The sequence below is a fragment of the Propithecus coquereli genome, unplaced genomic scaffold (assembly GCF_000956105.1).
Source record: "Propithecus coquereli isolate 6110/MARCELLA unplaced genomic scaffold, Pcoq_1.0 Scaffold28, whole genome shotgun sequence".
Lineage (NCBI taxonomy): Eukaryota > Metazoa > Chordata > Mammalia > Primates > Indriidae > Propithecus > Propithecus coquereli.
This window is the reverse complement of record NW_012148396.1, coordinates 2,037,847-2,054,673: the sequence shown is the minus strand read 5'-3', so window position 1 is coordinate 2,054,673 and position 16,827 is coordinate 2,037,847. Positions and strand designations below refer to the sequence as shown.

Below are 16,827 nucleotides of genomic sequence, written 5' to 3'. Positions count from 1 at the left end.
CACACATAATGTATTGGGGATCATTTGCTGTTCTTGGTTTATAAAAGTTTAAAATGATCTGTTGTTCCTTGTATTTTAGTAGAAGCTTATAGTTAGGTTTCTTGCCGGTGCCTACTTGCGTCCGCCACAGGACTGGCTGGTCCTTCAGCCCTCACCACTATCACCCCATCTAGCCTATATGAACAGAAACCTAGACTAGACATTCTGGAGGAGAGTCACTCAAATAGTGAATCATTGACTTAGTTGGGGAGGAGTAGATGGATATTCCCCTTTCAAGGATGCAAGAAGAAACACTACAGAGCTTCGGAAGCTGCAAGAAAGAGAGAGAAACATCTTACCTCTTGCGAAAAGATAGGAAGTGGCCTGGAACAGCCTGAAGCAGAAGGATCGGGAAAGAGGGCATAAATGGAAATAACTCACACTTCAAGCATTTTGCATGGCAAGGATTTGTGAATATCCCATAGGCCAAGTACATATGGTAGAAGGAGCTGGGCTTGAGCTGTCTTGAAGGGATGCTGCCCAAGAGTGTGGCAGCAGTAAGAGACTGTGGGGTAGATTACTAGTGGGCAAAAGCTGAGGAGTTATCACAAAAGGACCAGCCAGGAAATATATTGACCACCTCCACAGGGAATGATACTCTCAGAGGGCTCTTGTAGTATCTCTAAGAATGACAAAGGTGCTCTTAAGACAAGAAAGCCAGTACGTGGGCACTGGCCCCAGAGAGGGTAGCACAGCTAGGTTATAAAAGCAGTGGTCATATAGAGATGTTCACCTCCTTCTCCCCATCTGTCCTCCAAGGCCCCAAATTCTGAAGGCAGGAGGAATCTGAAGAGGCCCAGAGATACGGTGCAAGAAGTAGAGGAAAAATGAAGGGTAGAGTGGGAGCAGAGGGTGTCCCTCTCCCCATGCACAGCCCAATCTTGAACAGGACAAGCGGAGAGAGGAGTTTGGAGAGGGAGAGCATGGCTTCAATTTGGATATAAGTGTAAAGTTTCATTTAAACTGTAGAACTTTTAATACCTGAAAGTGAGCATTAGCTGAGATGACACTGATCTCAAACATGACTATAGGGCTATGGGACCTACCTGCTCATAAGTAGAAAGAGAGTTATAGAGAGCGGATTTGGAGGCAGTGGTTGAAGAGAAATTTTTTTGTTCATACCCTAATGAGCACCTATTCCATCATCCAGCTATTAATACATGTATTTATATTCATTTTGCCTTTGGAGACTTATGTTATTTAGTTGATATTTCTGATAGTTTTTTGTAAGTACTGTTATTTTATGTTTATTATTATTATTTTAGATTGCAAAAGGTCAAAATGCACCAATTAGTCACTTTCCAAGAAAAAAAATCATTTAAATGGGAATGGAACCAATTATTTCAGTGGCAATTAGCTAGAATATGATAGATCCCCTTCATAGATTGTTTTTTCAGTACCATAAAGAACTATAGCTATATGGCAAAGCATTTATTTTCAGTAATTTGCATTGTTTTGCTTATTAAAATGTCTAGTTGCATTTTCTATGTAAAGAATCTAAGCAGAATTTTACTCTATATTCTGTTTATACTATTTAAATTTCATGGTTTTAAATTTTTTGGTCCATCCCTTCAAAAAACATCTTATTTGAAGATTGACTAGATGAGCCTCTCTTGTTTCAGTAACAACAAAACCAAACATTTATTGGATACTTATTATATGCTATACTTGATACTAAAGGCTTCATATAATTTTTTCATTTCATTTCATTTTCTAAAAATGTATATTCTAAGGCGAGGTGAGGAGAGAGACACTACACCCAATGTTTATTGTTTGAATGATGTCATTTTCTTTCCACTAGAATAGAATCTCCTGAAAGTAGTATTGTGGTCTGTCTTGACCAGGGTGGTATCTCCGGCACTTGGCACACAGAAGATGCTCAATAAATACTTCTTAAATCCATGTCGAACACATCTTAAATATGTCACGTAATACCCATTTGATGACATACAGAGACATCGTTTAATTCTCTGACAGTCCACAAAACATGAATGAAAGAAAACAGAACTGTTACAATATAAAGCTACATAATCAGAAGTTGTCCATATAAAGCTATGTCATCAAAGTTATTCTTGAAAAATAAAGCAGGCAGAGGCCACACCATGGAATTTCTCATATGTTCCACGAGAGAATTTTGGAGGTAGAGAATCATTAAAGAACCTGGAAATAATATGATCCAATTTTCCTGTGAGAAAGATCCCTCTAGGAGCAGTGTGGAGAATGGAATTGATGGGTATGAGACTGGAGGTGGGGTGATGGCTAAGTCCCAGTGGTCCCTATGCTTGTCTGATCATCAGAACTTCCTGCAAAATGTTGTAAAACAGATTCCCAGGCCCCACCCCACATCTGCTGAACAGACTCTCTGATGGGAGCCCAGGAATCTGTACTTTTTATATGACCCCCCAGATGACTCATACCAGCCAGGTCTATGAGCCCTGGAATCACCTGATTAGCGCGGTATTCCTGATGATAGAGGATGAGGGCCTGCCTCAGTGCTGTGGCAGCAATGTCCTCCAGCATGGCTTGGATAGACTGTCTTTCAGAATCACTTTCTCATTGAAAGGTAAAAAGATAAACATAAGAAAAGCATATAGATATTAAGGATGAAACTCATATATCCATTTTTGGTCTTATATGCTCTCTATCTATTTGTTTCTCCTAGTCCATCTTCTTTGGAGAGCAAAGATCACCTCCAGGTACCAGAAATACAAGAAGAAGAACATAACAAAAAGAAATTAGATGAAAGCGAAGACGACCTGGAATTCTGGAATAAGCCCTCTTTGTTTACTCCTGAATCTAGACTGGAAACTCTTAGACATATGGAAAAGCAAAGAAAAAAACAAGAAAAATTAAGGTATTCCATTTTTTTCCTAGGAGAATGAGGCAACACTCTCTTATGGACTGTATCTTCATGATTGCACGTCATTTTACCTATTACCTGTGATAAACCTTTGTTAGCCACCACGTATAGATTTTGCTTTTTCTAAGTGCAGCTTTTTGTTGAATTGTATCAGATAACATTCATTAACATAAAAGTACCTTCTTTAGAACATTATCAATTATGACATTTTAGGTAGGGTTTTGTTTGTATGTGTTTAGGCGTTTAACCACTTTAAATGTATCTCACAATAGCGTGGCCTAGGTTAGAAACACTAGTTACCGTGTTACAAAGAAATCTAAGGTCATTTTGTGGGATGAATGAGCTCCTTTGAGTCTTTTCTATTAATTTGCAAAATGAAGAATTAGAAATTAGTTTCATTAGGCATTTTATTTTCCTAATGCAACTCTCTTGGCCATTTAACAGTATAATTTCACTTTTGAATTGTTTAGATGTAATTCGATGATTTGTTAGAAGCTAAGATGCTTAAGCTATTATTTTCAGAGTAGCTTTTTCAAAGATAGTCTCTATGTCATTTCATTTCATGTCATTGCTTAAGTCTAGTATGTAAAATGCATCACTCACAGGAATACTTATTATTCATGAGCTTAGAATGTGATCAATTAGCTCTGAAATACAATAATCTGCATGGCAATGACTCAAGTGAAATACAGTATCTCTCCCTGTGATTATCAACTAAAAGCAAGAAACTGAAAGTGTGGAAAAACTATTTGAAATCTCTGCTGCTTTCCTAAAATTTTCTTCATAATTAGAAAGATAGGGAGGTACAACAATCAAAAATCAAATTTTATCTAAAATACTTGTTCATAAAATGTGGTTATTTTATACACTGAGAGGCCATATAGTGCTTTGGGAAAAGCATTGAATAGCATCAGAAACTACATGTTCATGTCTTGACTCTGCTGCTACTCTCTATGTGATACTGGCAAGTACCTAACTTTCCCTCAGCCGTTTTCCCATCTATTAAACAGGGATTATCATACCTGTTTTACCTCTCCCATCCTATTGTTAAGAAGGTTAGATGAGCCAATAAATGTAAAAGTGCTTTGCAGACTCAAGAGCCCTTTGAAATGGAAGTTCTACATATTTATATAATATGTAATACTTCTAATATACATACCCATACACACATATATATACACATGTTATGTTTATGTGTATATATGTGTATATGAGTAATATGTAATCTGTAATGTACTGAGCCTGAAATCAGGAGAAAAATATTTTTTTTTTCCCTCTGACACCTATAAACATAAGGCTGAATTGGATGGAAGTCTAAGTCACTGTTTCGTGTGTTATAGTCTTCCCAAACCAACAGGTCCCTGAGATATTTACCTCTTTGATCAGACAGCTATTTTCATTAACTGGGAGAAAACAGAGATAAGATCAATCTTTTGATCCTAACTCTGCTCTTATCTGCATTGAGTAGGTTGAAGCCAAGTAGTTCTGGATGCCCTTTAATTGTGCTGGGTCATTGAAATATTTATTTAGTTGGATCTGGACACCCAATTTAAGACGCAGAGGAACATTTATGATTTTTTAAAAAAGAAACTTAACTGATACAAAATCTATATTAAAAGTACAATAGAAATCAAAGGCAAAGAATTGCCTATGGTTTCATCATCTCAACAAGCTTGTCCACCTCGTCTTCTATATTTTGTCCATATATGCCTATTTAAGTTATTAAATATTTTCAGTAATGTTTTAAATAGAATTTACATACTGCATTTTTATTTCACATTATTTCATGAATCTTCTCTTCTTTGCTCCCTTTCTTTTCCTCCTATCCAGCCCTTCAATGTAATGAGTGTTGACAGGCACCCACCACATGTTTTTTTTACCCTTTACAATTGTATACATTATCTCTGCAAATGTAGGATTTCGGGTCCTTTTTTAAAACAAAAATGGACTTATATTTTATGTATTTGTTGTCACTGAATACATCATCAACCTTTTCTAGATCAGTAGGTGAAGAGCAAACACATATTTAATAGCTACAAAATATTTCATAGTGTGAATAAACCACAGTTGATCCAATCATCCCTCCATTGATGGACGTTAACAACAGTCCCACCACAAACAACGCCGTGAGAAATATCCTTTTATATAGATCGTTATGCACTGGTATTTTTATTTCTATTGAATAGATTCCACTTGGTATTTTAAAAATTGTAATTTTAACTAAAGCAGAAGCTCAATACACAAATGGAGAATTGACAGTTATCTGGGTAAATCATGCGTAAAATAGACTTACTTAAATATTCGTGGCTAGTTCATGAAAAGGCGTTTTCTTCCCCCGATTCAAATCATCTGGCAAATGGTCTTGGTTGCGTTTTTGCTTATAGATACAGATACAACCATATAAAAAATCTGGCTTGATTAATTCCCAGCATAGAATTAAAGGAATGGGTTTCATAACAATGAAATGTTGATGTATTCAAAAAATATGATTGATATTTCTTAAGCTGTTTCACAAAAATATATTAATTACTTTTATATTCTCTTTGCTTATTTTTCCCTCCCCCTGCTGTCCCTTGTTCTCACCCACCCCCAATCTTAAGTGACAGAAAGAAGAAAGTGAAGCCACCTAGGACTTTGATCACAGAAGACGGGAAAGCCCTGAATGTAAATGAGCCCAAGTATGTGAGAACAAGTAGAGACTTAAAGATGCAAAATTCATGGTATTAGTCAATTGTCTCAATTCCAGGTTTGCTCTGCAAATAACATACTGACTGCTCTTAAATTTGATGAGTCTAATAATAAAGTCATTTTGTGCATTTTAAAAGGAAAACATCTATTATGTTTTCAAGTGCATAATTTTCTTGGCATCCAAAAAATGATCTTGACATATGGAAATATTTATGTACCCCATGAAACTTTGGACCATATACAGTTTTATGTCTGAAAATTGCCACTGCATTTTTGTGTTTATGAATTTTTAAAACTTTGCCATGAAAGTGTATTGAGCTGGTGGAGAATACTGAAATCCCCTACACATCTACTTTATACTCTGGAACATATCTACAAAGCATTCGAGAGCTAAGGAAAGAAATTGATTTAAATACCTCAGTGAATTTACAAGAGGAAAAATATTCAAATTGGAAATCCTCAAGTATAGTAATATCTGATCTACCCTTTCTGTCTGTCTAATGGTTTAACTAGAAAGCAGGCCAGAAAAGCCTTTTGCAGTTAAAATATAGACCAAAAAGTCTATGGACTAAATCTCATTCACTTTGTTTTATTACTCAAACCTATTTACTTTCATCATTTCAGTTGCTATGTCATTACTGTGGTAAAGGCACTGTCTTGAATTATTCCCGAGCATTTATTCATCTGCACAGCAATCACGGGCGGTGGACAGTATTTCTTCTTTATAGGTCCAGGACGTGAGCCTGAAAGAGGTGAAGTGATTGCCCAAGGTCACATTGCTAATAGGTGGTGTGTCTGACTTGCCCATGCTAATCCAGTTCTAGTGGTTTTGATGATCAAGTTTGTAATCTCACCCTCCAACACTACACACGCACACCTTCTTTATCCAGCAGACTGGAATGCAGCACCAGGCACTAGGCTTGGCTCTGGGGAGATACAGCAGTAAATATGACAGGCTCCTGCCCTCGTGAAGTTTAAAAATGTAGTGGGAAAACTGTCTCTCTTTAGTCTACAGTAGTGCTCTAGGGAGACCCTCAGAGTTCCATGTGCCTCTGCTAAGACCACGCCTTCCCTCATCACACTGACCTGTGCCTAACCTGTGCCTAACACCAATTCCACTTTGGGAGATTCTTTGAAGAACTGACTGCCACCACCTCCCCGACTCTCCTGTCATGCCTCTGCCCTCCTTATTCTCCAGGTCATCTACCATCATCCAGAATCTTATCCCCATATGGTGCTAATCCAGGTCATTCTTGCCCTTTCCCTGGACCCCCTTTCCTTCCACTGTGCCCTCTGGAGCTTGAGCATGGTCAGCCAAACCCAAATCCTCCTCCTTCCCTTCTCACTAACTGAAGCTGAGGACCCACTCCTGCTGCTGCCCACCCTTCTTCCTCACCACATGTACCACAGGGCAGTTACATCCCATGGCTACTTCTAAGCCATTTCTCCTCTTCCTCCGTTGAAGCACAGGCCATTTGGATACATGACCCCTACCCCTTCTTCTTGCAGTCCTCTCCATCACCCTGGTCAGCCCTCAACCTTCTGCCCGTCAGTTCTTTGAAAATCTTACCCCCAGACCAGTGTCTCTCTCTGCCTCTCCTGCCATTGTCAGCCTTGGTAACTTCATCAAACATGTTGGCGATCCACCCAAAGCCCTGGCCTCTCAGTTCCTCAACCACCTCACTTCCAATCATCTTTTTCTCCACCTAAGCTCAGCCAGCCACACAATTTCATTTTCATTCCTAGATTAGCCACCATCAATATCTCTTCCACCTCTAGAATCTTCACCTCGAGCCTCTCAATGAGCATCATCTCCTATGTTCCTGGGGGACTACCTCCACTCCAACAATCACGTGCCCCCCATTAAGACCAGGAATTCATTCACGTTCTTCATGTTCTCACTTTCTCTCACCCTGCTTTGGGTTTATGGTTCTTCATGGAAATCAGTCCTTGGCAAACATCTTTAATTCTCTTGTCCTTTTCCGCTTCCATCACAAAATCCCAACCCTATTGAAATCTAGCACACTACCCATTCCTGGGCTGGCCCTCCCGCATGGCTGGAGGAAACTTTACCTCTGCTCGCTGATTGTACTGTAAATTAGTGACCACAGATCTCAAATGGACTCTGGCAGTCTTCCCGTATTTTCTTGGGCAGTCCCTTCTCCCACTCTCCTGTAGTCAGCTGTCATACCTTTTCTTCTCTCCTTATGTCCAGCACCCCTGACCCTTCCACGGCCTTAACTGAGGACCTTGTCTTTTATTTCATTGAGAAAACAGAAGCAATCAGGAGTTTTCCTTTTCCTGCCCACAGCAATTAACCACCATGTCTGGGTCTGTCCCAAATCTCTTCTCTCCTGCTGCTCTGGGTGAACTTCCTCTGAGAAGTCAGTCTTTGCTGGCATCCCAATCCCATTCCTTCTCCTAACAAGGCCTTGGCTTCTCATATATCCCTGGTTTTCTGCATCAGTTCTCTTCATGCTGATGTATCAGTCTTACCTACATACAAACAAACTATAATAACCTCCATCTTAAAAGACATAAAAACAACAACCTCCCTTCCCTGGTTTCCCTTCCAGCCTCAGCTCTCTTTCTTTGCCCCCACTTAATAGCCAAAATTCTTAATAGAGTTGTCTGCACTTGGTTTCCAATTTCATACTTCACATTCCTTCTTGAAACCTTTTCTGTATCCCATCATCCTGAAACTTATTTAGTCACATCATTTCTATATTCATTGTTCAAATCTCAGTTCCTGTCTTACTTGTCTTGGCAGATTTGGATCAAATTGATCATTACCTTCCTTCTTAAAGCAATGTCTTTCTTTTGCTTCTGATTTTTCTTCTACCTTACTGGCTGCTCATCTTTTTATACTTTGTTGGATCCTTTTTTGTCTCCTGAGTACTCTAGGGCAAATTCCTCAGCTGTCTTCTCTTTTCACACTCACTCTTCAGGGATCTCACTGAATCCCATGGCTTTAAACACTAACTTTACATTGTTCACAACTGGATCCAACCTTTTTCCTGAGCTCAAGTCTTGCCTATTTAATTAGCTATTTGACATCACTGTGTGGATATAAAATAGTTACTGCAAACTTATCATGACTAAAACAGAACTCCTGGTTTATTTCCCACTCTCCCCCATAGTATGCGGTATCCCAGTGTTCTCCATCTCGGCAACAAGTTATCTGCTCATTTGTTAAGACCAAAAACCTTGGATTCATTCTTGATTCTCTCAATCATTTTATCAGTGAGCCCTAGGAACTCCTCCTTCAGTAGTACGAAAATCCAGCTACTTCTCATTAACTCCATCACCACCACCTTAGAGCTAGCCACCACTACCTCTTGTCTGGACAGTCTCAACACCTTGTTAATTAGTCCCCATGGTTAATATTTTTGCCTCCTACAATCTATTTTACTCATCTGTATAAATAGAAAGGAAGGAAAGAAAGGACACACACACCCTTTCTTAAGAAAAATTCCTGGAACGTGCCATACAACACTTTCCCTCACATGACCACATCTAGCTGCAAGGGAGGCTGAAAAATGTGGCTTTTATTCTGCATAGCCATGTGCCTAGTGAAAATCATGGTTCCTATAACTATGGATAAAGGGGGAACAGATAGTGGGCAATGAATAGCCATCTCTGCCATAGAAAACCTCTCTGAAATTACTTTTCAAGTGATATACAAAGGGAGAATTCAAGTTGGCTGGCTGGAGAATTGGGAAATAACCAATCAAGGCAGAGGAGACAGCACATAAAAGGTTCCTGAGATGAGATTAAAAAATGCACAGGTCATTGGAGACACTGAAGAAGTCTCACATGGCTGGATTATTGGGAGTGATGAGATAGTGCCTGCCACAAGCAGATGTACTGCTGACAGTCAAATCTATCTCTGACTTTATATTTTTCCAAACAATTTAGATTATGTTCTTTAATATTATTGGGTTATACATTTTGTATTAATATAATAATATAATAAGTGAAATGCTCAAATAAAATTGACCAGGTAATTCTGAGTAGTATGTTGCTAGTATATTGCTAGTGTGGAAGGTAGACCTAGGATTCAGCCTCAGGGTAGAGTTGAAAGACTTAGGGCCTTGAAATCCTACTATCCAGCTTCATACAGCCTCTTCCCCAGCTATGCCAACCTCTTTGAACCTCCATTTCTTCATCTATAAAACAGACACAGTGGGCAGTGTCTCAGCCTTTCCCAGCATGATGGAAAGGTCCACACAATGAAAGGAGAAGAACCAAGACGGCAAAAACAAGGAAGGAAGACAGGATTGTTTAAAACTTATAGAATAGAATGCTGGGTAAAGCGGAAGCAAATACAACCTTTAGTTCTCTATCAATAATTCCAGCGTTTTATTAATAGTGTGCTTCCAGCAAACTCACATGAAGTGGAAAAGAAAACTTTAGCCACCAGATGTCTCTATCTCTGCACCAAAGCTAATTTTTTGTATGTAATTTACCTTAAGATTCTCACATATAAACAAGATAAACATAAATATTTTATTAATATGTTATAGATTTCTTTAAAATTTTAAAATTAACATAGAAATTTTATTGTCCAACTACCAAAATAAGTTTGTCATTGGAGATTATTATATAATTATTATCAAATTTACTTTTGATTATGTGATGAGGTTATCTCTATAGTATCCTAAAAACACCTTTTTTTTCCCCAATGTATTATTCCTAGACTTGAATTCTCTTTGAAAGATGATGAAAAACGTAACCAGATCATACTGGACCTTGCTGTCTATAGGTAAAGACATTTTATTATGTATTTATTTAATGGGATTTCTGTCTGTTTTCATTCTCAGTAGCAATCTTCTGAGTTCTGAAACATTTTGAAATGGCATTTGGTTTGCCATGTAGTTAAATGAAGAAGTTTATTTTTTAAGACAGAGAACTTACTGTAATTTTTTAAAAAATGAAAATTGCATGGCTATGAACTCTGGAATAGTTAAGGCAGAGTTTAAATAATTCTCAGAGCCGTGCTATTTTCTAATGCTGGTACCATAAGGACCCCCTCTGCTCTTTGCCCTTAAACTCCTCTGTTTTCCCAGTATGCTTTGCTGTACTAATAAGCATCACGTGGGCAGCTCCCCTCCCCCAGTCCCATCTTAGAGACCTCAGGGTACACCTAGCAGCTGCTTTGTCACCAGCAGACGCTTCTTCCCAGCTGCTCTCTCACATCACCTTTATTCTAGTGGGGGGAGTGGCAAAGGCACCCTGCTTACTCCTCAGCACCACAGCCAGACTATTGTCCCACTCTTCTCCCTAAAACTCCACAGTTTTACCACTCACACCTTTGGTCTATACCGCTTTCTGTCTTTCATTATGGGAGTCACCTAAAGAGACCAGGTCACTCTGCCTCATTCCAAGATTTTAGGTTCTAGCTCACTGTCCTGATATCCTTCTGATGTTCTCGGGGTCCACTTGCAACATCTCAGCGACCGCTTGCATGTGCTCCCCTCTGTCTGTATCGCTCTCGCCCTATGTGTCCTTGTGGCTTGCTGCCTCTTGTCCTTCAGGCCGCTGTTCAGATGTCAACTTATTAAAGAAGCCTCTCTACCCCACAGTCCAACATAAAGCAATTCCTACCTCTGCCCCAGAACTTCCCTCTACCCTCCTTGCTTTTTGGTTTCTCTTTGGCAAAGTATAAATTTACTTGTATTCTTAAAATTTGTGGTCGAGGCAGGAACTTTGTTTTGTTTGTTCTTCCCTCTCTATATCTGTAGCACTTAAAACAGTGCCTGGCACATGTTAGATACTCAATCCATACAAGAATGAATGAATGAATGAATGAATACTGACAGTGGGAGTATGACATTTTCATACATGAATTATAATAAAAGCCTTTCTCTTTTTAATGGTTTTCATGTGCTCTATTTTATTTAATCTATCAGTAACCCTGGGAGGTAGTAGGGGTTGTTTTCCTATAATAATCCCGGGAGCATAAATTTTCAGGGGATGAGTCTTGTCAAAGGAAACAGTGATCAGAGGAGCCACAACATAAACTCTCAGGTCTTCATCCAACTTTGATTTTTTAATTGTAGTAAAATACATGTAACTTAAAGTTCAACATTTCAACTATTTCAAAGTGTACAACTCAGTAGCATTTCATAAATTCAGTGTTATGCAACCATGATCACTGTCTAGTTCCATAAAATTTTCATCATCCCAAAAGAAACCCCATATTCATTAAGCAGTTACTCCCCATTCTCCCTCCCATGGCAACCATTAATTTGCTTTCTGTCTCTATAGATTTGCCTATTCTGGATATTTCATGTAAATGAACACATTCAATAGGTAACCTTTGTGTCTGGCTTCTTTCACTTAACTGTAATGTCTTCAATGCTTATTCATGTTGTAGCATGTATCAGAATTCTCTTCCTTTCTATGACCAAATAATATTCTGTTGCATGGATACACCAAATTTTATCTATCCATTCAACTGATGGGCATTTGAGTTGTTTCCACCTTGGCTCTTGCGAATTGGGGCCAGCCCTGCTGTGGTCCCTTCCTCTCTACACCACGCTGTCTCACATGAGTTGTCTGCCACACCACACCTAGGGTCAATTCCTGCCCACTTGCTGTCAGGTCACCTGCCTTTAAAAAGCTTCTAGCTCTTCCCCAGCTAACTTTATATCCTCTGTTCCTCCAGCTCCCCGAGCTCTCTTTTCTGTTGCTTTTTAGTTAAACATTCACTGTTTCATCTATTTAAGCCCTTTCCATTTTTAGGCCTTATTTCTGGAGTTTAATGAATGCGTGACCCTTTAAATTTCAGCTCTGTTGGCTGCTTCCTGTTCTGTCCACAAATGGAAACTTTCCTTATCCCTACAGACATGAATTTTAAAGGGTAGTGATATTACTCTTGTCTATATAGTAAAATCCATCCATTCCTATGATTCTGTCTAAAAAATTATGCTAAAATTCCTTTTCATTTTTATTGGCACATGGGTGTATGCATGAAAGTTAAATTCATCCCTTCATGTATGCTTCTTACCCTTTATTCAACAAATATCAATAGACTATCTACCATATGCCGGTCATGGGGAGACTGTAACTGGCATATTCTAAATATAGTCATGTTCTCTTGTCACAGCCCTATGTGGGGACACATAATAAATAGCCAGGCCTCTAACTCTAATGAGTACTCACAAAGGGAGAAGAGTGCTGTCAAGGAAAGGGACAGCCTTCAGGGATGTGGAATAACGGTATGTGTGAGGTCTGGTGGTTGGTGGTGTGAGGGTGGTCAGAGAACGGTGGTGACGTGAGCAATGAAAACTGAAGGATTGAAGTAGCTTGCTCTGCAACAAACTGGCTGATCGTCTCAGGTAGACAAGGGCCTTGCAGGTAAGGGCAGATGAACGCTTTAGGAGGCCTGAACATGGAAAAGAATATGTAATCCATTAAAGTGGTGGATATTACACATGACATGTAGAAACTCTTATCTCTATTTTTATTATAAAAATTTTTATTAAATAATATACCATAATACTTTATTAACAATAACACCATGCATGTATCTTCATAGCAATCTTAGGGGGTAGGCACTGTCATTATCCTCATTTTACAGATGAGGAAACCGAGGCTTAGAGAGGTTAAGGATTGTGGTCCCAAGTAAAAAAGCAGGAAGGGGTGGAGACAGTTCCCCATATGTCTCTGTGACTTCAAAGCCTATGCCTTTAATCCTCGCATTAGTTTATCTGCCTTAATGTTTGCAACTTTTGAATCAGCACTGCATTTTCTACTGTTCACAATTAGTATTTTAAAAATATATGAAAACAATTATTTGGCTAAATGCCTGATTTTATTGAGTGATATGAAATCTAAATCTTTTATTTCCTCCTGAGTCAAGGAGAGTGATTGCCACCTGATCTTGGGATCAGTGCCATAAATGGAAGGCTTTGCTTGTTCAGCAGGATGTGCCTTCGAGGGCAGAAGCAAGCTAGTCTTCCAGGGGAGATAGTATCAGGGACAGCTGCAGAACAGCTGCAGGGGATTGGGAGCCGCCAAGGAAGCAGGAGCTGGTGGTTTCAGGCCTCTGGCAGAGTAGATTCAGCATTCCTGACTATTCAAGTCTTAGGGGCTTAAAATAAAATATTCATGAAAGAACATGGCAAGCTGTTTTTTGCAAACCTCTGGTGTTTCAGACCTCAGATATTTTTGGGTTAGGGGCAATCAATGCCAAGTGTACTTGTGGGTCTAAAAATGAAATTGCTGATATATTGAATTTCCTTTGGTCTGGGGATTAATTTAAGACTACTTTGTAAGACCTGTTCAGCATGGAAATTTTAAACTTTCTTCATTTAAAACGGTCACATAAGTGTGAGCTTGTATTTGTACTTCTTTAAACTTAATGTTGAAAATGATAACACTGTGTGTGTTTAATGTTGAAGGTATATGGATACCTCTTTAATTGACGTCGATGTGCAGCCAACGTATGTGCGAGTAATGGTCAAAGGCAAGGTAAGTGTAACCCTGTAGACTATCACAATTTCAAAAGCTAACCCTTGAACTAAGCTGTGTTGCCTTGATTTTTTAAAAAAAAGTTATGAAAATAGAAAAAGAGAAACCCAATCAGAGTACTGTTATTTAGGCACATGGTTTTATGCCACGGAATGGTATACAGTAGACATGGCTCCTGACCATTGTGTAGCTTGATAGAATTAATATTCTAAACCTGTGTCCAGCTTTTTCAAAGCTAATAACATGATCATATAGGTGGTAGCCTATGCATGAAGTTAAATAGTGTATACATTCTAAATGTCAATGATTTCCTTCATAGCAACTATAATTTTATCATTTTTGAAACAGTATTTTTTGCTGATTCCGAGGATTCATATAGGTTAGCTTGAAGACTCATGGTAAATATGTTGATGTTTTATAATAGGTTTTATTTATGTTATAAATTACTCTTTAGCCATAAATGGACCCATGAGTGTTTCACTGTTTGTAACTGATGACTATTCTTTAGACTATTTATTAAAACAGGTACCATAGTTTATAGATATCAAGTATAGCTCATATATTATTTTTTCTTAATAAGTCTAAACATATTTCTTAATTGAATGGTGTATTCTGAATTTGTAATGAAAATGTCTCTTGAAGTAACCTTCTCTTATAACATGTCCTGCTCTTGATGACTCCTCCTGCTTATTTTCAGCCATTTCAGCTTGTCTTTCCTGCAGAAGTCAAACCTGATAGCAGCTCTGCTAAAAGATCTCAGACAACAGGGCATTTGGTAATCTGCATGCCCAAGGTAGGTAAATGTCATTTGGCTCAATTTCAAGTCTGGATGTGTTGGTTCCTGAAGGAACTTGATCTGTCAAGACTAATGATGACTTCTGATCAAGGTACTTTTTCAGTTGAGAGAACCAAAAAATCTACTCACACCACTCAGGTGGGAGACCAAAGGCCTGTGAGAGCAAAAAGATGAGATAAGGATGTGGTTGGGATCTGAGGTGGCTTATCCTTCCCTGAGAGAACTTAAAGAAATTAAACTTAAAACAATTATGGATGGACATGGTGGCTCACACCCATAATCCCAGCACTTTGGGAGGCCAAAGTAGGAGGATCACTTGAGGCCAGGAGTTAGAGACCAGCCTAAGCACCATAGTGAGACCTACAAAACATATGAAAAATTAGCTGGGCATGATGGCACATGCCTGTAGTCCTAGTTACTCAGGAGGCTGAGGTGGGAGGACTGCTTGAGCCCAGGAGTTTGAACTATGATCAAGCCACTGTACTGCAGCCTGGGCAATAGAGTGAGACCCTATCTCTAAATAATAATAATGATATAATAATAATTTGTTGATATGGAGTATCTGGATTCCTCATTACAGGCCATTTGCATAAGTTAGGAGTAGGATGTTTCCTATTGTAAGCTGCAGAAACAACAAACAAAACTGGCTTTAGTCATAAAGAAATATTTCATTTCTTAAAACAAGACAGGAGAAGGTAAGGAGGGCCTGAGGCAGGTAGGGTCAGGGTCTTTCTCATATGTCAGCTTCATCCTTAGATTGGCTTCTTTCCATAAGATGTACACAAGTAGTAACTTGGGCAACATATTTTCTTGTTCTTACCGTGCATGAAAAGAAAGAGAATCAGAGAAAGAGGCACAAAGAGAGGATCTCTCCCATCACCATGGAATAAAAGTTCTTCTGCACTGATTAGTCCAATTTAGTTGAAGAGCCCATCAAGTCTTGACTAGCATAATCCTGAACAATTAAACCAATCTCTGGCCAAAGGGATGGTAGGACAGTCATCCCTCTATATCCCTGGGTTCAACATCCATGGATTCAACCAAAATTACATCTGTACTGAGTATGTACAGACTTTTTTCTTGTTATGATTACCTAAACAAGACAGTATAACAATTATTTGCACAGCATTTACATTATATTAGGTATTGTAAGAAATATAGAGATTACTTAAAGCATATGGGAGGATGTGCATAGGTGATAAGCAATTACTGCACCAATTTATATCAGGGACATGAGCATCAGTGGATTTTGGTATCTGTGAGAGGTCCTGGAACTGATCCCCCACAGGTACTGAGAGATGACTATACTCTGATTGGTTTCTATTAATCAGACCTCATCCCATGAGCTAGAGGTGGGGTCGACTTTGCCCAAGTCAGATTTCAAAGGGGAAAACTAGATAAACCAGTCAAAATGAGGTTCTGCTGGTGGGGAATAAAAGGAGAATGGGGGTAGGAGTGTCTGCTACAAAAAGTATAAACTTGATTAACCAATCAGATCTTTGTAATGACTTAGTAATCTTGCATTTTCCTATAGCCAATTTCCAACAGATCGATGATAATCAATTATGTATTTTTACTCTGAGATAATAAGACAGCAGATACAATTTGTTGTCAATAAAATAACAAACACAACTGTAAGAATTGAATTTCCTTGGTGACCATCAAAAATTAAGGAAATACTTCTGTAATAACTAGAATATCCTATAGGGAAATCTAAGTGATAACATAATTACTAAAGACATTTGCATGACACTATGATCAGCAGCCTTTTTTTATTGTAACTTCTAATTGAATAGCCAAAGATTAAATAGGAACTCTGCTATTTCCTGAAGGAAAATCAAGACATATGATTTGTGTACCTTTTGCAGGAGACCAGGTAATTGATGAGAACATCTACTGACACTGCTTCTAAATCTTAGATAAATGCAACATTCTGTTTTCATTTTCCATTTTGTTTTTATATCTG

The 16,827-nt window shown here is 38.6% G+C and overlaps 1 protein-coding gene across 1 annotated transcript in view; it reads left to right on the top strand.

Annotated features, from left to right (window-relative positions):
• Nucleotides 1–16,827, top strand: part of LRRC6 (leucine rich repeat containing 6) — a 93,250-nt gene that overhangs the window by 49,136 nt on the left and 27,287 nt on the right. The window contains exons 5-9 of the mRNA XM_012647943.1: nt 2,702–2,893; nt 5,500–5,577; nt 10,287–10,352; nt 13,996–14,065; nt 14,763–14,858. Coding sequence (XP_012503397.1) covers nt 2,702–2,893; nt 5,500–5,577; nt 10,287–10,352; nt 13,996–14,065; nt 14,763–14,858 — 502 coding nt within the window. The remainder of the gene's footprint in view (nt 1–2,701; nt 2,894–5,499; nt 5,578–10,286; nt 10,353–13,995; nt 14,066–14,762; nt 14,859–16,827) is intronic.